The 21700-nt window shown below is 37.4% G+C and overlaps 1 protein-coding gene across 6 annotated transcripts in view; it reads left to right on the forward strand.

Moving 5' to 3' along the window:
- SMYD3 (SET and MYND domain containing 3) overlaps window positions 1-21700 on the forward strand; it is a 391015-nt gene that overhangs the window by 39400 nt on the left and 329915 nt on the right. For all 6 annotated transcript variants that reach the window (XM_066995526.1, XM_066995529.1, XM_066995528.1 and 3 more), the window contains exon 5: window positions 4269-4405. In XM_066995526.1, coding sequence (XP_066851627.1) covers window positions 4269-4405 — 137 coding nt within the window. The remainder of the gene's footprint in view (window positions 1-4268; window positions 4406-21700) is intronic.

A 21700-nucleotide genomic window follows, 5' to 3' on the forward strand; every position in this document is an offset into this window, starting at 1 on the left:
GGTTGTTCAAAGATCAATGGAAAAAACATGCATGTCTTGTTCAAGCAAGATTTCTTCCACATTATTTGGCTTTAATATTTTTCCTTATTTTACAGCATACCTTTTGCTGGTTGAGTTTTTAAGATTTACCAAATATCTGTTTTTTTTACATACATTTTCAACATACCTGTTTTATAATAAAGTTTTAGTTTTTCAATATTTATGTGTTAGTGTATAAAGCTTCAAAATAAGTTCCAGAAAAAGGAAAGATATTTAAAACTTACAGGGGATATGTCTGTCTTGCTCATGATTTCAGTGGAGGGAAGAAAAAGATGAAATTCTACAGATATCTTATGCAGATAAAATTATGCAGATAGCTGTGGTTTAACAAGTTTCAGCTGCTAGGACAGGAAAGGAGGTTCATTACAATCCCTTAGCAGAGCTGTTGTTGAACTAGAGAACACTTTTTCCAGACATTGCAGTACCTAGAAGTTTGAAGACTTACAGGGAAAGAAATACATCCTTAGTATCTTCTTGCTTAAAGGGATTTTGTAGACGGTAGCATGAATATTTTGATTATCTCAATTTTTAGTGTAATTCAGAGGTTTGGGTTTAAAACAGCTTGAAATATTGATATAGTTAAATAGAAATAAATAAATGCCATAAACTGGAAAAATGCAATAACTACCAGTAAGTTTTATTTCTTTAGATTGTGACATTCTGTTGCCTTTTCCCAAACTGCAAGGACAAAAGACCTTAAGGCAACAAATTGCCCAGGATAAAGAGATTGTGTTTCAATTTAAAAAAAAAAAATCAGCATTTTCTGCCATGGATATTCTAAAATTCTGTAATACATTTTTGGGGAATTAGATAAGCATCTGATTTAAGAGCAGCATTTCCAGGTGTTCCAGTGAAGTTAAAAGATGACTACTGACTTCTACACCTCATGACACAGCCGATATCCAACAAAAAAAACCTTCCTTTTGGTGCTCTATTTTGCCCATGTCTGGTTGGGCAGTGGTAGAGGAAGAACTGGGGTGGAGAGAAGAGGTTCCCGTTGAAAATTAAATACTAATCATTATACAGCAATTTCTGTAGTGCAGGCAAAGATTTTTGTGTAACTGATAATTGCATACAAACTGAGGTTTCAGTAGTACACCTGAGGAGGTGCTCTCAACTTCCTTTGACTTGGCTGGAGGCAAGGGGAATGGTGTGATACATGTCTGGAGAGAAGGCATGAGCTGCAATGGAGAGATGGTACAAAAATCTGTAAAAATGTCCAGGAGCTTCTCTTCAATCCTCATTCTAAAGGAAATGCTGCTACAGCCTGTGATACAGTTCAGATGGGCGCTCTCAGTTACTGAATGAGCTGTTCCCTAATGTTATTTTACAAGGAAGCAAATGAGAGATCCACATCTACTGTTTCATCTGCATTTACTCTAAGAGCTTTAATAACAATTTGTTTGTGATCTACTTAACTCCAAAGTGTTTGTGACTCCTCGACCAACTAAAGCTGATACTTCACAGAATACAGTACAAATGGATTATGACACTTGCATAATCTTATGGAAAGTTTTTGGCTAACCACTTTTGCTGATTTCACAGCTACCTTGCTATAGTGAAAAGAATGTCTCTATAGTTTTGCTTTTAGAATGAAAAGCAAAGCCCAAAAGAATATCGTAGCATGGTGGTGACAGCCTGTAGTCACTGTGGTGCTATTTGCTGCCACTGTATCTTCAGCAAGCTTCCTATTTACTGCACAATTTACAGGTAGTGTTGATAACAATTCGGGATTTACTTTCCTTTGTTATTGGTAAAATGCATATGAAATTCATAGAAGTTTTTTTCATTAGAGGTCTAAGTATGAAGGAAAAAATATTTCGTAGAAGGAAATCATATGAACTGGAAATACAGGTTGTGATCTCAAGCAAGCAACTTCTCAGGAAGCATCTGTATAATACAAGATTGTTTCAACCCTATCATAAATATTATGGGTAGAATTCTAATTGATACTCTTTTTTTGTTATTTTTGAAGTCCAAAATATACAAAAATTGTCACTACACTATCTATGTCTACTTTACAATATTCCTTTTTAAGTGTTACTTTATATGGTTGGTTGATTTTCAGTGTGGGTGACCTGTATGCTTTTATTCAGTTTATGTGATGTTTTACACACTTAGGGATTCAATATCTGGTGAAATGTGTAATACATCTATTAAAAGCAAACAAATGAGGAACATTTGGCAGCACATAGCCCGTTATAAAGCTCTATTCCCCACTCCATAGTTCCTTCAAATTCATTGTTTTCTGAAGTGCTGATTAAGTAGGAGATGAAGTAGGAGGCGTGTCTGTATTGCAACTTTTGCTGGTTCGGTTTTATTATACAATGCTTTGTTACTTACATAATTTCACTGGCTTGCTGTGTGTTAAGATGATTCAGAAATCAACTTTGCTTGTGCTTAACTAGTTTCAGTATGCAGGAAAGTGTTTGTGTGTAGTAGTATGGGCAGATTTTTTGCTATTTCACTTGTATCGGTATCAGGGCTGCATAATTAAATCCCCATGCCTCATTTAGAAACCATTCCCCAAGCCTTTGATAGCATTTTCTTTCCCATACCAGGGTTCTGACAGCAAAAAAATGTTTCTTAGTAAAACAAAATGAAAACATTAACAAATTTTGTTTTCCTTTGTTTTTTTGCCTTGGTTTCATGATGTGTTGTGAAAACCAGGTCTTGATCATTTGCCATTAAAGGTCCTGTGGCACTTTTTGTGGGGATCATTAGCTCTGATGTCCTGGGTAGAGTCCGATTTGAATAATTGTGTTCTGCTCCTGTCTCTCAAAATTCTCCCTGAAGTTCTAGTTGGATTCAGTATTTCTTGTTCACATCTGTCCTAAACTGCAAAGTCTACTTAGAAGACTTCTGTTCTCCACTCTAGAGGTGCTTTTTTTGCTGATAGTGAAGCAAATCATGCCTGTCTTTGTCATAATACATTTCACAATGTGCATTATATAGTTGTATAGCTATAAAAAAAGCAAATCCTTTAGTTACATAGCCTTTGTGCCACTTAACTAACAAGGAGCATCTGTCTGCTTTTTGTGTGATGAGTGATGTGAACTTTCTGAGGAGCTGAATCTGAGCGCTCTGGGAGAGCCCGCCTGTACCTTCAAGTGCAGGAATGCTGGGTGGGGTGGGACACAGAAGCCAAAGAGTCACAAACACTAGCCAGATGTTTAACCAAACCCAGGGACGTCTGCTTTAATTGCATCCTTTTTTAAAATGAGTAACTAGGAGTAAGCTCTAAAGAGGATCTTGAATTGTTCTTCCAGGATGCCAGAAGGCTTGCGTCTAAAGTACAGGGAAGCATCTAAAGCACAGGGAAGAACCTTTCTTAATGAAAGGTTATTTCTGTTCCCAATAAAGATAGATGTTTAATATATATATATATATATATAAATCACTGTTATACAGAGATGAAGTTGATTCTCAGGGCATAATTATCCACTTAGACTTTTGTTATGATTGATGCTTGAATCTGTTCATTGTCCATTCTCCAGTTAGGTCTTTTGTGCTCACTGGCAGAAAAAAGGAAATGTGAACCATGTTGGTGAGGCACTGAACTTACTAGGACAGCTGAGTTTCACTTTTCATGTTATCACTGATCTGATGCATGGATGATAACTTCATTAGAAAATAAGGCACTGTATTTTTGCTTCAGGATTCCTATGTGTGAAGCATAAATAATGGTGCTTTAATATAGGAGTGGTATTTGCTTAATATTCCTTCATATCAATTCTGTTTAGCAGCTGCTGCTGTGTATGAAACTATGTTTGTCTCAAGAACACTCTCCCTTTTTATCTGCTGACATGAAGTGTTTGACACCTCCGGGAAGAATACAGTATAAAAATGTGCAGTTCTGTAAGGAGGAAGGAGCTGCTGCATAACCTTTCAAACTCATTTTTAACATTATAAACCCCTAGATGCCTATTATTTGTACCTAATGTCTTGCATTTGCTTACATATCTGCTTTATCTTTTGGCTTTTGATCTTTAACTTACCATTGAATTTATGCAATTTGGTAATAGCAACATGATAAACTCTTCTTTGTGTTGATAGGTAGTTGTCAGGAAAAAAAGACAAATGTTTGCCCTCTGTCAAAATTGCCCTCTGCCAAGATTAATTCTGAGACTGGAAATGTCTAGACTATATAGCTGCCATTGTACATTTTCAAGATGTTGGCGAAAGGTTCTGTTTATGCCTTGGTGTACTTTTTTTCCTGTCCCCTTAAGATACTGAACAACTAAGTGAAGAAATGAAAGATGGCCTCAGGCACCTTGCGCACACCTTGCAACTGTATCTGAAAGCAGAGATCGAGGATGCGTCTCACTTGCCAGCTGCAATTGACTTTTTTCAGATCTTCACAAAAGTAAGTGTTAAAATGTGATTGCTTGACAACTCATAAATTATCCTTTCATTGTGTTCTTGATTTATTTTTGAGCAGCAGTTCAGTGGATGCATCCAGAATGTTATATATAACAAAGCAAAATCAAACAATTTTTTCTGTTCAGTCACCGTTTAACAAAAAGTGTAGGTTTTATATAACACTTCAAAATAAAAGCAGAAGCCAGATGGGGGTTCTCCTTTTCCATTTTAAATTGTCATGTTAAAGTTCTTGGAAAATAAATAAGTAATGTTGCATTAAAAAAAACACAAACACCGCAAACAATTTTAAAAACAATTGAATCAACTAACTTAAGTAATTTTTCAAATGGTGATAAAGAGCATATAGCATCATTCATCATCCTGGATTTTTTTTGTAAAGTGTCTTATATTTCTAGATATACTTGCAATCTGTTTTGCCATTCAGTAATATGTGCTAATGGGTGTTCGTGGCAGTAGCATGTCCCACAAACTGTTCTCAGGGGTCATGTGGATCATCTGTTCTAAAATGCTACGTGGTAAAGTACTTGAAATTAATTTACATGATACACAAAATGTTTTATTACTAAATAAATATTAGTATGTTTTCTTGTACATCTTTTATTGCTTTCATTTCAGAAAGCTTGATTTCTACAGTTCTAGTAGAAGTATGTTATAAGGAGAATGCTCATAGTTTTAACTTGGTCAAGCTTTCTGGTTTCTAGTTGCTAAATTCTAGCACGATTTCTCCTAACTCAGGCACGTTTCAGTAGTCTTAATGTTTTGTTATGAAAAAAATCAAACTTAGATGATTTTCTTCTGATTCAAAGAAGAGGAAGAACCTCTTAAAAAATTAAAATGCAATATGATTTTATTGGTCTGTTTGCACACTAGTGGAATCTTTTTTGCTGGGGACAAAAGGATTAGAAGTAATGTTTTTTATCTGGAATTTCTATTGTTGACTGGACTGCTGTGATGTGAATTTTCAATTTTCCCTTCAAAAAAACCTCAGACTGAACTATACTCACTCTTGGGGGGGGAGGGGGTGGGGACCAAACAAACATATGCACTGCTTAGTCTCCACTCAAACTGTTTTACTGTCTTGCTCTGGCACTCTGGTTCAGCCTGCACTTTGCCAGATGAAATGCTCTGTGTTAACTGGTTTAGAGAATCTGTACAGCTGAAGGTAAGGCTGACTATCAGATGATCGTTACTTAACTGTTTTGAACTGAGTCACAGCTTGCAAGAATTTGTTTCCAAATGTTGTTGCCCTCTATTTAACAATCTTAGGTTGGATACTGGCCATGGTTCTTTCATTGATTTCTTTTATATCATTGTTGAACATATGAGATGAAATGCAATAAGTGATGCTTTGGTGGACTGTCATGATGATGGTAATCACATAATTATGACCTGTGATAAAAAATAAGTAATTTCAGCTCATCATTAAGCTTTTCAGTATAGAAAGTGTTAGAGATTTTTTTTTTAAGCGAAATTGTGTTAGATTGAAATGAGCCACCCAGGGCATTGTGAGGAGAAAGTATGAGCTCTGTTCTTTGCCTCATCCCACCTGTGGGTTGTTGGTTGATGTTCTGGTTCTAGACTTTGCTGGACCTCCCCGTACTTACTCTGCCCACCAACCCATCTACAAGAACTCTTCCCAGCAAAAGAAGTCACAAATTTGTCCTCTGTGACCAGGCAGGCTCAGCAAACCAGTCTCTGACAAATATAGAGAGGGGGCAGGGTTGCACAATGGGGGAGAAAGGTTTGAACTCATCCTTTTAATAAACTATTAATTAGTTTACCGCTTTGCACATATTCGCAACCTTAGGAGAGACGTTTCAAGTTGGATAGCATGGTGGCTTTACAGGAGTGGTATGATGGCTGCTCAATATATTGGCACACTGGTGAAAAACATGTGCAAGCTTTTAAAAATGTTGAAGTACATACATGCAGAAGCATCTGCATGTGTGGACACCTCTTCCCTCCCATGTATTTTACTAAATTGAAGCAAGAGGGCATCAAGTACAGAGTGAAAGTTAAAACTTCCCAGCTCCAAATCTTGTTAACTGGAGACATAGAATGATCATTTAAAGTAGTAAATGGCAACATTTGTCCCACTATATCTTTGCTATGATAAAGACATTGTAAACTTGGGGTATTCCACATTTTGCCTGGGACTTTGTTCCAGCCCTATTGAATGCACCAAGTTGTCAAGTTATTGCTGATTTCTTTCTAAATTCTAGAAATTTGGAGGTGCTGGAATGATTAAAGTAGGTCTCATTCTTCCTTTGCACATGTAACTGAGCCTGTGTGGTAGTCTGCCCCAGGAAAAGGGAGAGCAACGGCATAGATCTATCATGGCTGTTACTTCATATTGGTAATAATAATAAAATTGAGACAAGGGAAGGAAGAATCTGGCTACGCAGGTGAGTTCATTGGAAGGAAAGAGTTGTTGACTAAATGTAACCCTATGCTTTACGTGCAAGTAAAAATCAGCATCTTGTTTGGATTCCTGGTCAGGCACAATGGTTTTTGGAAGCTCTAATGTCACTCTCTAATTTTCCATGTGGTAGTTTATAGCTTTCCCAATTTGGTTGTCAGATGAGTACATTATGAAGTGTAACGTTATATTAAAACGTGATTTAATATGACCCCATCCCCACAGAGGTAGCAGCAGCAGCAAGCATTTTCGGCCCCTTGTATAAAATCTTTCTGGGAAGATGAGCTGAATGACAATGGAAAAAATACTGGGGGGTGTTTTGTCCCGTTCTTCCTCCCCCAAGCTAAATAGGGATGCTTATTCCCAGCAGGTAAAACTTAAGGCTTTGGAACTGTAAATGTCTGATAAAAGTCTTATGAAGTCTTCTGTGGTCTCTAAAAAAAAAAAAAAAAGAAAAAAAAAGAAAAAAAAAAAAAGACCAGCTGTGATGACTTCTGTGTGGTCACAGATACATGGCTTGAAGATGTAATCTTGTTTTCCCAACCTCTTCCAACATTCTTTTCAAGTTCAGTAGGTGCCTGTTCTAGCATTGAACTATTTTGGATCAGTTCTCTCATTGCATGACAAAAAAAAAAAAAAAAGAAAGCAACAAAAAAAAGTCAAAGGTCATTTTTATTGTTTGATGCTGGGTCCTCAAGCAGGAAGATAAGCAACAGGCAGACAAAAGAGAAAAACCGTCCTGCAGTGAGATGACTAAATTCCAGATAGTTATTGGAAGTTCTCCAACCTGAATGAGGTCAAAGGAGTTTCACAGAAGCTCTTTTAAACAGTCTTCCTTCTCTGCTCATCACTGCTCTTGTCTTTGTGGAAAATTAATTATAGTTTTATTCACTTTCTTGTGACATTCAGTAGACTGAGTCCCCTTGAGTGCAAACTATGCAAACTTCCCATTGAAAATCAAAGAAAGCTCTGCCATTTCTTAAGTGGGGGATAGAATTTCAGCCCAATGTATTCTTAATTTACATAAGACCTGTGGAAAATATCAACTGTACTGGATGGGGAGGTGTTTCAGAAGGGCCGTGTACCTTTCCTTTTTACAGTTTTGCCCTGTTCTTACTAGACAATTTGTTCATGTGTCAACTGCCCTTTGAGTTGGAGTTGGATTTTTTTCATTCTTGCTATCTGATCACTCTTTGGAAGCTCCAGTTTATTTAACATGCCGTTTATCAAGGTTGTGGCTGTTTTTAAATTCTGATCCTCAGTATTAAACAGAATTATCTACGGTTAATTATGTGATAAGGCTTTTAACTCCACCGAGACTTTTTCAAATGTCAAGATAAATTTTTGACACCATAGTTTTGTGGTCTAATGGTGTTTCCATAACCTTGAGATAAAATCAGTCCTTGCTTTTTTTATTCTTCAGCCTTTACATACATGTGTGAGGAGGTGGCCTAGAAACCTGAGAGACATTTAATGGCTGAGGAATAATTGTTTGGTATCCATTTATGGTTCTTTTCATAATAGCAGACAGAGCCACATAAACTACTTAAGAAATTCATATGTAGCATGTTGACTGTAAAACTGAGAGTAGCTCTACTGAGTGAAATCAAGCCTGAAACAATTCTTATTTTTGGGACCAAATGTAGACTTGGTGTCTTGCATAGAATAACATCAATCAGAATATCCTGAGTTGGAGGGGACCCACAACAATCATTGAATCCAAGTCCTGGGTTCCCAAAAGACTACCCAAAAATCAGACTCTGTGTTTGAGAGCGTTGTCCAAACGCTTCTTGAACTCTGGCGGTTCGGTGCCATGACCACTGCCCTGGGCAGCCTGTCCCAGTGCCCGACCCCCCTCTGGGTGCAGAACCTTTCCCTAACACCCAGCCTGACCCTCCCCTGTCCCAGCTCCATGCCGTTCCCTCGGGTCCTGTCGCTGTCCCCAGACAGTAGAGCTCAGCACCTGCCCCTCTGCTTCTTGTCAAGAGGAAGCTGTAGATCTACTTGTACTATGTCACAATTGATGCTTTATGAATGCAATTGATGCTTTATGGATGTTTTGAAAATGTCTGAAAAATTATGTAAAGTAATAAGAAAAATAAGAGATTCTGGTAATAAAATGGTAGCCATTTTAAAGATCTTGTCATTTCAGATCCTCACATCTATGAAAACAGTGAAATACATGCAAGCTCTATCCTGAAATAATAGTAAGGTAAAATCCAACCGTATTTAACAAACATTTAATAGGGCAGACTTCTAGAGCAGGTTAGTAATCTTAGAACAGTTTTGTTGGAAGAAAGAGGGTTCTAATGGGTGTTTTGATGAACCAGTTTATAACAAAGTTTTGAGAGAAGAATGGCTGGACCAAAGGTTCTTGGGCAACCCCATAGAGCAATCTCCCTAATCTTTCTGTTGTCGTAAAACTTCTAATGTGTAGGTAGCTTTCTGAACAGGACCTTAACTGCATGTGAGGTGGTAGGGATTGATTAGAAGAAGAATTTCAATCTTTCTGAAAATTTTAACCTTTCTAGCACTTACAATCTTGCTGCTTTTTTCTTACAAGCAGATTCAACCTTGAAAGTAAATATGCTCCTTTCATTAAGCTCATTGGGGAGTTCACATGCCTGCATATCTGTCAGTTGAATATGCCTCTTTATGCATGTGAAGTGCTGCCCGCCACCTTCTTCTCAGGTGTTGAGCTATTCTTTCTTTTTCGGGTCAGTTTAGAATTGTCGCATATCAGTGACTGAGAAACAACAGGTCTAAGTAAGGGCAGATCTAGAATTCTAGGATAGGATGGAAAAGAAAATCAGTGTTTACATTGGAAACATACATGTGTCTTTTACATGTCAGAGTTGATTTTTCTATCTCATTTTTCTGAGATTTACTAAACTGAAATTAAAGTGAAAAAGAGATACCAGTTTGGTGTATGCTAGTCTCTGTGTACCCATGGTTAATTTTAACCAAAAGACTTGTAAGTTTAGGCTGTTTGCGTGACTGATTTTATTTAACTTAATCAGAAGTAAAGGCACTACTGTAAAGTGCAGAGATACATCCCTCAAAAGTGCCTTGCTGTCTTCAAAATCTGTTGTTCATTCATCCTATCAAAGTTTTAACTTGTATTTCTTGTACATCTAAGTTTTCAGAAATTGTTTTTTATTCCACTCTATTTTTGAAAGTTTTTGTTTTTTTTTCAACATAAAAGGCATTATTACCATGAGAAAATCTTCTCATTAAGGAAGTTTTGGTATGTAATGTGTATGAAGAAAGTCGAAGAAATATTGGGATAAAGTTAAGAGTGAAGTTACGAGTTACTGAAGAGTTGTTAAAGGAACATAGGAGGAGTAGGTCGCTTTTCTGATGCCAAGTTTGCTAACCTAATTAACACTAGATGTGCTTGTTCAGCTTCGCTGTGATTAGGAGGTCATGGAGTTCTTTTTCTGGAGATGATAAAAGCAAGTGCACATTTCTCCATCTTTTTCTCTTTGGGTAATTCACATCTGTTGTATGTTGCTACTGTCTTATGTAGAATTTTGGGTATATGATAAATTGGGGAGCAGGCCAGTACTGACGCTTATTTTTAAGCGTGGCCCAGGAAACTATTTTACAAAAACCTTTTCATTTCATTTTGTTAGTTTTTTCTTATAATTTGCCACGTCATGTAATTTCCAGAAATCATTATACCTGAGACAAGAGTGGCTAAACTTAGACACTCAACCTGTGATTACATTTATTTCGATCTTCTTGACCCTTTCTTATTTTAGTGTTTTGGAGTTGGAGAGGTATGTTCCAGCCCATCAAACTGTATCAGAATCTTCTCTGACTATTGTCATCTTTAGGTCTCTTACATGAGATTTGTGACTTTTTATCTGATGTGCTACTGATTTAGTGTTTTTGTTGGTAAAGCTTTGTTTGGTGGGAATATGGGCATGGTGTGTCCTCTCCCTGTTCTGTGTGTGTAGTTTTAAGTCATTGATAGCTTCCCACTTACAGCTGCTAAGAGCAACCTTTTGGTCATCAGAAATGTTGTGCTCAGTTACTGCCCAAGTAATTTCAGGACAATTTTTCCTGTAATATTTTTCCAGTGTATTCCACCAGGGCATAACAAAATTCATTCTGGCAGACCCAATATTTGTTTTCAGAGGACATGAATTATCACTTCGCTAACACTGACTGTTGTTTCTAAGGAGCTGTCTTACCTAGTAAGAGGGGAATAAGCTAAGGTAAACTTCTGTTTTTGCAGTACAAAAAAAGGAAGTGGGACAAGCTAAATATATTAGGAGAAAGCTAAGCACCAGTTCATGCAGCATAGTTAACAGTGCAGATTTACTTGAATATTGGATTTTATTGTTTACACACTTGGACTTCAGTATTTTAAACTCACTTCTTGTGGTGGTCGAGCAACTGAGATGTGAGAGGAATTCTTCTGCCACAGATTCTTCTTGCCAGAACTGCTCCCTTCGGTAATTTGAGCATCATTGCAGAAGCCTGGATGAGCCGGTGTCAGCTGATGACAGAGCTGTTCAACTCCCAGACTAGGAATTTGAAATGATGACAGTACTATAAAGTCCATGACGTAGACTCATTTCTGACACAGCTTTCACTGTGCATCTTAGTTAAATTGGGGAAGGATGATATCTCATGAGTATAGGTAGGAAAAAGAGAGAGGTTGTTTAGTAGCGAGGAAATGTAGGAAAGGTTTTGGGACTATTTAATAATTCCTTGACTTGGTCTGTGAGATCACAGGGTTATCTGCTTGGTGTTCCTTGTTCTCCCATCAATTCAGCTACAGTTGAAAAGGTAGGAGTAAGTAGAAAATCTGAAGTTGACCTTCTGGTTCTTCATTTGTCTCTGCCTATGAATTCAGCATGTTTATTAGAAGGACATAATGCTTTATGCTTACATGACACTTTTGGTAAAGCTCAAGAAGATCTTGAAGATGATCAAGCAATGAATCTTTAAAGTTTTATTGAGTAGCACACTAATAGTATTTCTAAGGAAGAAGACTAAAGGTATGTAGCTGGCTTTTCAGAAGAGGCCTCTAGAGCAATCAGAACTAAATCCAGTTTTTTCTGTTGCACTGTGTAACAGGTTGTGCTGCCTGTTTTCAGTGTAGCAGTGAGTAAACATAATGACAACTGGAAGAGGAGCAGCTGTGGATGAGATCTTACATCTTAGGCCGTATCTTTTTAATGTTGCAGAAGTATTTCCGTGCTGCTGCTAAGATCCTCATAAAGGTTGGTTACAGTAGGTATTCTTTCTTTAACTCAAAATTTAACTCAAGATTGCAGAGGAAGTGGAAGCCACAACACATCAGCTTCAGAAGTAGTGGTGTAAATAAAAATTAAAGAAAAACAGTAAAAATGTGAATAAAATGGGAAGAAATGTTGCAGCAGTACTCCAGAATGGGGATGATAAACACCCTGAGAACACTCCTCTCTTTCTGCTTCACTAAATAAAAATCACATCTTTACAGGAAGTGACTTTTGTTTAACATGCTTTTTCAAGATTAATTATTTCCTGTTATTTCCCTATTGAGTTATGATTGGGGGAGATAATTTTCCATAGCAATTATCTTAATTTTTAGTCACAATAATAACCTTTGAGAACAATAGGATATTGTACCAGAACATTAAACAAGGCTTTAACCATAGTATCTGGTTTGAAATTAGAGCAACATGGTTACAATTAAAATATTAGCTTTCACTAACAAAGCTTGGGGCTGTGTAGGTAAGACTGTAAGATTGTAATACTTCAAACTGAGCTTGTGGTGTAATTTGGGTTCCCTCATCTAACTGTTGAGTACACCTTCTATTTTACAAACAGCATCTATATATAACAAACACTGGGTGTAGGAAACAGGGAAGAAGAGTTACAAAACATGGAATGGCTAGGTAGAATTTGTATTGATTTATTGGGGTATGGAAGAAGAGAAAGCTTTGTTATTTAGGTGTGGGGGTAGGGAAGAAGAAAAATTAAGGATTTTTTTCATGATTTTTTTCATCTCTGAATAAAAAGCATAAGCTTCTAGAAAAGTTACTGCCTTGGGTGGAGACTGGGGGGATAAAAGGTATGTTTACATCTTGTTCAGTTGACTTTTTTGTCTTACGCTCAAGACAAGTAATAAAAGAGTCTGGAGAATAAAATGGCAGAGTAAAATTCGCTATTTTGTACCTTTTTTCTTTGGTTGCCTTTTGTTGCTTTTTTTTTTTTTCCTTGCTCTGGTTTAGGTCTAGAGCTGTGATAGTGCTCTTCAGAACTGGAAAGGATCCAGGTGGCCAGGGACTTAATTACCATTGCTTTATCTAATTCTGCTCAGGGCATATCCACAAAACACAGTGCTTAAAAAGTTAATGGTCCCTGACATGTGATATACATCAGTCTCTTTTCTGGCACCCTTGTGGAAGTGAACTGGAAACAGTAATGATAAAAAAAAAAAAAAGCTTTAGTGGTTGTGGCAATCGGAGTACATGTAAAAAAATGTGGGGTGAGGCACCTTCCATGTTTGGAAAAAGCCAGCATGAACAAGGTCATGGAGACATTTAGTAAAGATTTGAGTAAATGAAAAACATTTACATCCTCTATCAGCAATTTTAAAAGCTTTTAATTGAGGAGGGTAAGCCTGATAACTGCTTGTAAAGCTGTTGGCAGCAAACTGTTCTATCCTTGTCTTTAGGATAACCCGCAGTAGGGTTGCTTAAAGCTTTTTTGCTTGTTTGTTTTGGCTGAGAGCAAAGCTGGAGTTCTGTGTGGCCGGATTATTAATCAACTCAGACTTGTTTAATAGATGAAAAGGCTAAAAATTGATTTCCTTCCAGAATGGCGTTGGAGTAGATTGATAGTCTACTAAAAATACCATGCTCTTTGAATATAGGATGGGGAACCAAGAATTTGTGGTTTGCTGGTGACTTGCTGTTCTCTCAGCTGCTTCAGTGCTTCAGAGTCTCCGTGAAATTAAGGGTAACTTTGTCAACAGTATGCTAGAGAACTAAAGAGCTGTTGCAGTCCAAGCATTGACAGAAGGTAAGACACATTCTGCCCAATGTAGGTGTCAATTAAATGATAGCTACCTACGTGACACTGAGTCCTAATAAGTCTGCTCTCCCCCCATCCTCCAATGTGTGGGGAAAAAAATAAAACATCTATACACGCACTATATATGCACACACACTTGATATATCTATGTGTATATATGTTGCTTTTTTTATTAAAAACATGATGAACTTTTTTGGGTGTGATTTTATTATAACCACTTCTGAGTTTTAGAAGTTAGGTACACAGCATGGATTAGTTCAGACATTTCTCATGCTGTGGCAATGTTAATTTACAATTTTTGAAAACACTGCAGCATCTTCATGTTAATGGAGGAGGAATTTGATGTGGAAATAAGATGGAGAAAGAAGCTATAGTCATACTGGGTCAGAAGCACAGTGTAGTTGATTCCCTATCCTGTATTTTAGTATGGGTGGGCTGCAGTCAAGAAGTGGTTGTAGCACTTACAACACTGTGAGCTGGTTTGTCACTTAGCTTGTACCATTGCAACCTGAATCTGACAGAGACTAATTTAGACAGTTTCTTCGCACAGCAGTGGATATAGATATTCTTTAATAGAAGTTTGCACTAGATTCTTGGGAGCAAATTGCAAGAACTCTGCAATCAACAGGCTGATTTATCATAGCTTTCCTCCATGCATCTCCCTGCATACACACCCTGGAAGTTCCAGTGCTGTTCTCAGGTACTTAGATGTTCATTTATACAAAATGAAACACGAAGCTTGCAATGTTTTGTTAGTATTGACCTTAAACAAAGTTTTACTTTGTTGGTGAAAATGAACTTTTTTTTTCTTTTGTTCCCAAACAGTTCTGTCAGGTGAAAAACTGATTCCCCAGTTTAGAGTAGCTATCCCACACTGCTCCTCTTAGCTGCTGCATGTTAAAAAGATGAGACTTCAGAGCTCTGTCTACAACAGTTTTGGAAACTTTTGAGGTTTAATCCTTTTGAATTTTTTTTCTTCTGTGAAATGCTGGGCAACTAAATTTCTTATTACATTATATAGCATCAAATGCCTGATGCAGAAAGACTTTTGAAGTTTACTTTTTACAATCGCTTCTGCATGTCATACTCAAAACTTTGTGTCTTCAGTTCTGCTTCATTGTTTTCTAATAGAAAAACTAGGATTAAAGCTCCCTTCCATCTCCCATGCCACAAGAACATTTTTCAGTCTGTCAGTGAACCTTGTCTTTTGCCTATACTCACAAGTGTAAGCATCTTTCCTCTTGCATTACCATCCAGGCCAAGGTTTCCCTCAGCTTTCAGAGGAAACCGGATTGGACACCCGCTCACCGGTGGGTATTTCTACACATCATAAGGTCACTGACATCAGATGTCTGATTTACATCCTCATTGTGTAAATAAGCAGGATACAGTTTCGTGTTGCTGCTGGTATAGGTAGAAATAGCAGTGTCAGCCTCCTGGTTTGCCACCATTCATCTTTTGCCATGGGTGAAAAATACTTTACCTGCTTGGGCCTCTAGCCTGAGAAGGCAGTGAAGAGTGATGGGAAGTGCAAAAATTGTTTGCTTTCTCTGACATTAACTTCCTCTGCTATACAGAAATTATGTAGACTAAGTAAAGCTGAAATTCTCATTCATTTTAGTCATTTTAGCCTTACTGAATAAACTTATACTCAAATTACAAGGTCTGTATTTGAAACAACAACTTGCACTGTGTATGTTTGTGCTGTCTAATCTTTTGAATAGTCATATTTGCTTTTATATTTTGCAAAGTAGTAGGTAAAAATCCATGGCTGGAAAATTAACTGGCTGGTAGTGAGAAACTTGTGTGACAGAGGAGAATCACCTTATTTTGCTTTTAATCTTCTGTTTTTTTCTTTTTTAACTTGAGACAATATCATTCTGGTGATATTTTTAAATGGCATGAATCTGAAACGAGCATCTTGAGAGATTTCATTTCCCTTCGCTTCATTTTATATTTAATGCTGCATATGTTGAATGTATTTTCTTGTGTATTAAGAAGAGATGCATGTATATAGTTTAAGGAAAAAGTTAAGTATTAGCTGAAGAAGTAGCTCATGTTGAGAATGCAATGATAATACTGGAATTTTTGTGGTGGATTTGGACCAATGACAGATATAAATCTGACAGCATTTGCTGTCTCGGTTTTAAGATTGTTTCTTATTCCATAACAATATTTTTAAAAATTAAACTATTGAATAAAAATTAAACATATTGGACAATCAGCTAGTCATTTTCAATATAGTCTCCAGTTCATTTGATTGAAAAGCCACAGTTCTGAAAATAAGCTCCAGTGGTAAAGTCCATTGTAGCACTTGACCAGTTTGCCCCCCACTCTTTCAGTCTGCCAGCAATGACACCCAGGACCAAAATTTGTACCACTACTGGGATAACACAAATAGACTGACCCCACAGGAGCAATTCATGACTGATGGCAGGAAGGATCAAGAGAGGCATTTAGCTTACTGTCTTAATGTCCTTGTATCTCCTAGCTAAACATAAAAAAAAATGTATTTAACCATCTCTTATAAAAATACAATACTTGAGATGAATTAATGGCAGCTATTGAGAATTACAGCAAGATTTGTACCATCATCTTCAGCATGTATGAACCACAAGGTATAAAAACAAGAAGCAATTTAATTGTGTTAACTGTAATTTTGAAAAGGTTTTTTTCCGTTTTACCTTTACACAGCTCTTTAAAAGACCTCTTGTGTTAATGAAGATGTTAGTGGGCAAATTTCCTATCTTTTATTTAACTGTCCTTGTTATACCTCATTATGGCACAAAATCAGAGAATATAAGAGCCAGGCAACAAAACGTATTCTGTAACAGCAGGATCTTGTACAACATTAACAGTTCTTATTTGTAGTACCTGCCTCTTGGAAACAGCTGAATTGAGATAGATTTGATGATGTCTCACAGTGGCCCCTGCTGCTGCAGGTGGTATCTGTAGATAATGAGTCATGGTCTGTGTTACTGTGTCAGGGAGATAAAACCTGCACGCGGCTACAAGATCAGGGAGATAACTTCTCCATAACCGCACAAATTGTGTAAGTGTGGAGGAACCCTGCCAAATGAAACTCTGCCAAATAAATGCAGATGTGTCTGGTGGCTCATGTATGCTAGAAAAAGTGGGACACAGCTGATGCTTCTCTGCAAAGATCCATTGGTATGGCTCTGCTGTGAGAGTGAAGCAAAAGCACTGGCAGGATCTGGAGCTGCGGATTGTGTGCTATCAGTGAGGGATTTTTTTGGTGTCAAAACAACCTGCTGTTTGGGAGAAGTGTAAGCACATGCACATCTGCTTTCCAAGCATGTTTTAAGTATATATATGTTTTTGAAAGTCTTTATCTGTTAATCAAGGAATTGCACCACAAACAACAAAATGAATGTAAATCATGCTGGCAAACCTGCCCATGATAAAAGCAAAACAACTGCCCTGTTTAGTGGGTACACACTTGTATGACGTGTAGTAACTATTTTTGGTACTGTCTAAATATTGTTGATTCACAAGACATTACATTTGCAAATTCAATTTTCTTGAACTCCATTTCTAGATGAGCAGGATGAGGGAAATGTGGAGTCTCACAAGAGAGGTACTGAAAGAAAAACGAGTCCAGTGATTAGAGAAGAACATGATAGTTTCCAGTTACATTAAGAGAACGTTTGAGCACTTTTGCTGTCAGAGCATCTCTTGATTCTCTGGGATGAGAATGCAGATATTTGAAGAAATTTAACAGGATTTGCCAAAGTGTGAGAAAAGAACTGATGAGGGGAGGGTGGGCAGATGGGTTTCCTACTCAGTTATCTAGTTTATCATTGTGTTGTATTAGGTATTTTACTAGTCTGTGTTAGTCTGTGTATATAAGAGGAAGTGGGAAGCTATGAATATATGCTATAGTATGGTTTTTAATCACTCTGTTATGCTGTTACAAATTTGAGAGTTTTATTGTCAGTGTTAAGTTGGAGGATTTCCCTGGGCTATGTTTTTGCTTTACTGGGATGGAGGGTAGAGGTGGTGGGGAAGGCAGAAATAAGATCCAGCTTATCGGATCGAACAAACATATATTAACCATGTATTAACAAATGAAGCCTTCGTAGGACTGTCAGAATTGTTATTTAGTTCAGCTAGGATTAAGTTGGGAATGCGGGATTGTCTGAAGGCAGTTCTGTAATTAGTATTAGTGACTAGGAATCTCCTTGGGTCTCGTTTAATGACTTGTTTTCATGTAGTAACATGTAACACGGTGTGTAGCTGCAGTTGGACAAATTTTCTCCTGGTGTCAAACCTTTTGAGTGTCGTACATCTCCTGCCATTTCAGTGGGGAGCTGTTAATTGTCATGCTCCTTCACAGCAGAAAGAGGAACAACTCTTTCAGACCAATAACGTTTTCTCTGTCCACCATAACCTGTCACTGCAGTGCGATTTAACAAAACTACTCCTCAGACAGCAGGTGAGAAGCCCTGAGTATACGAATGCTGTCACCACTCTAGAATCAAAATTGCACAATGTGTCTGGAGGAAGTTCAAAAGAGAGCGGGTGGCTGTTCTAGCTCATGCAAGCAAATGACATTAATTAAATTCATGGAATGATAAACAGTGGAATTTAGAATAATGAGGTAAAATGGCTTTCATTTATTGTTCCAAGTAAAACTGAGTTCTTGGGAAAAAAGATACAGTAAAAGATCTGACCATGGGACCCGACAAAGTTCATTTGGTCTTTTTAAAAGCTGTATCTAGCTTTGTTAAACAGTCAGTCTTGCTCCTCTCCCAGTAACGCTAATTTTACAATGGATCTGCATGGAAAGAAAAACAATATCTTTATATATACAGTGCCTAAAATATTTTTTAAGGCTCAAAGATAACTTTTCTTAGTGATGTTTATCTACCATTCTGACCCAGATCATGGGCAAGCTTGCAATTCCAGTCGACTTATTTTCTCTGAATTTTCAGGGATAGGGTTGATCTCTGCAATTTCTGTTTTTTTGCTCATGCTTTCAAAATTTTTACTCTAGGAAGACTGACCTCAGCAGACAGGGTTATACCTGTATGGGCTTTTTCCTCCTCAGCCTTTTCTTGACAAAAGGCAAGCAAGAGGGATTCCTACTAACGGTAATGCTCTGGGACCATCTTCAGGAAGTCTCCAAACTTGGACAAGAGTTCAGAATCTGTCCTCCCTGAGGTGGGCCCTCAAGTCTCATGCGCCAAGGCATCCTGTTCTGCCATCTGCTCTGTACTTCACCGCTGGGACTCGTTCATTTCCTGAATTTACAGGTTCATTTTCTCATACTGTTTGTGCTCAGTGTAGACATGGGTGGGGAGCCCACTGTCTCCCACGTGGGATCTGGAGGACATGCTGCTGTGCAGCTGAAGGGGTGTCCTGCTGGAAGGCATGACTTCCAGCCACAGTTGGGCTCCAGGTACCTTTCCCTGCTGTGTGCTCCCCTGTCCCAGGACCCTGTGTCCAGGCACATGCGTGCTATCAGACTTTAGTATCCATTCTCACTGTGTGGCCTTACGTTGAACTTTGTATGTTTAGGCTCCAGTAACTTGAGATTCAATCACTGGGAGTCCTGCTGTTGATTTTGTGGGATCAGGGATGAGATCCCTGTGCGCTCAGTGCTGCTCAAGGACAAATGGGGAACTAAACATGAACTTTTCCAACCCTGATTTTTGTCAGAAGCTACCTGCTTCCTCGCACGTGTCGTTCTGCCTCAGTAAGATTTTCCACTGCATCTGCACATTAGTTAATCTGTGTTCTGGGAGACATTACATTTCAGTTACATTCAACACCATGTGAGAAGGTTCATTGTGAGGTATACACCATGGAAGTTGTTAATGCTAGCAGGATTATTCATGCTATTTTGCTATAGGTTAGGATGAATTAATTAGCACTGCTATTATTATAGTGTTGCTAATTAATCTTACACTGTAATCTTATGCTATAAAAAGCTTTCAATAATCACTGTCATGTGTTTCTGAAATGTGTTGTTATGCAGAAGAAAGGTAAATTAAATCAGGATTGATTGGGGTTTTCACTTTTAGCCTTAAAATTAATCAGAATGCATTTTCTAGCTTAAATGGAACTGGAATCTTACAGATCACACGACTTTCGTACGTGTGGGTTATACAGAAGAGTGTAAGTGAAAATGAACTTTGAATTTCTTAGATTTTATAACTGTTGTCAAGCTTGATCTTATGCCAGAGCAATTTAAAATCACTTTAAAAATATTGACATATTAGTTATGAGTTAAGGCACTAAGCATCTTAGAGAAGTGCTAGCATATTTTGGAAATTGGGATGAAAACTACTTTTAAAAACATCTCATGCAAAAACACTCTTGCTCTTTGGTGCTTCCATATGGCTGTGGCAAATGCTTGAGTTCTTTCAAACTGGGAGGAACCTGTAATTAAAATACAGAAAGATGCACTGGAAAACAAATTGTCTTTACTTGCAGAATGCCACTGAATTTTTCCTAGCTATGAGGCTATTTTTATTTGTAAAGTAAGACATGCTTGGAAATTCAGAAGGCAGCTCTGATATTCTCTTGAGACATCTGTCCTCGATTAACTGTTTGAATCAGGACTGTTATGTGTATGTGTCCTGTTGCCAAGAAAGCTATTGCTGATAGCTTCTTTTGAGAAAGAAAAAGCAGCACAAGAAAATGTGCTAAATGACAGCTTCTTTCTGAGGTTGAAACATGCTCAGATTAACTCTTATGCATTTCATTTTTGAATTGTTTGTGGTTCTGACTGAATACTTGGGAAATAAGTTTGAAGGCTTTCATGCAACAGCATAAAAGATAGAAATGTATGTTTAAAAAAAAAAGACAAATTGAGCAACCATGTAGAACTATTGTGGTGTCTAAGAGACACACTGTAAACAGAATTTGGTTGTGCAGTTCTGTGCACAAATGGATTTTACCTATGAAAAATGATTTCAGATGTATTTCTAGGAGTTTTCAAAATAGAAGCTAATTACCTCTTATGTCTTCTAATGTGAGAAAACTTGCCTGGTATCTCATGTTTTAAGCTTCAGCAGTTATTGCCAACAGCCTACCTGTCTAAGCTCAGTATCATTTGTATCATGACAAAATACTTCTATGAAAAATTCTTTTAAGAGATGAATGCTTTGGGGGATTTCTGGAATTCACTTGAATATATGGATCTGACAGTCCCTAAGCTGAAAAGGTTGTTGGAATGAAATAGTTTTTTTCTTATTTCAAAGAAAATGGAGAGTTGAAATCTTAATAGGTCAGTGGCAGTGAAATAATTAACGATTTTAAAGCGATTTTTATAATTTTCCAATGGTTCTGTCTTATACACGTGTAGAGTGAAGGCTAGGATGATGATACAGATATTCTTTTAGAGTGTTTGATTTCTAACAGAAGAACTCTAAAGGACTTTAAATGAATGGGTTTTTCAGCTGAAAGACACCATCTTCACAGAACAGAAAGAGGGATATTGCAGTACTTGAAACTTCATGAAGAAGGCTCTTTTTTTGGACTTACTCTTGAGTCTGCCTCAACTCAGCCTGGTAATACCACACTTAAAGGAATGCTTCCTGTGGGAATTGCTGGCTGCAGGAAAGCATTGTTGCAAGTGGAACAGCTCTGCAGTCACGAGCATCTCCTATGGGCTAGGAAGAATTGGAAAGAGCAGAAGAGATAATGCCAAGGTTATTTGTGCAAGATTAAAGAATAGATGATGTGTACTGTTGAAAATAAATGCAAAGAAAAAAATTTGCTACAGTAATGTTTCTCTTCTTGCTTTTTAATTTCTGGATTACCAGAAAATCCATCAGTGTTGACAGAAATGTTCAT

This window comes from Anser cygnoides, chromosome 3 (genome assembly GCF_040182565.1).
Source record: "Anser cygnoides isolate HZ-2024a breed goose chromosome 3, Taihu_goose_T2T_genome, whole genome shotgun sequence".
Taxonomy (NCBI): Eukaryota; Metazoa; Chordata; class Aves; order Anseriformes; family Anatidae; genus Anser; species Anser cygnoides.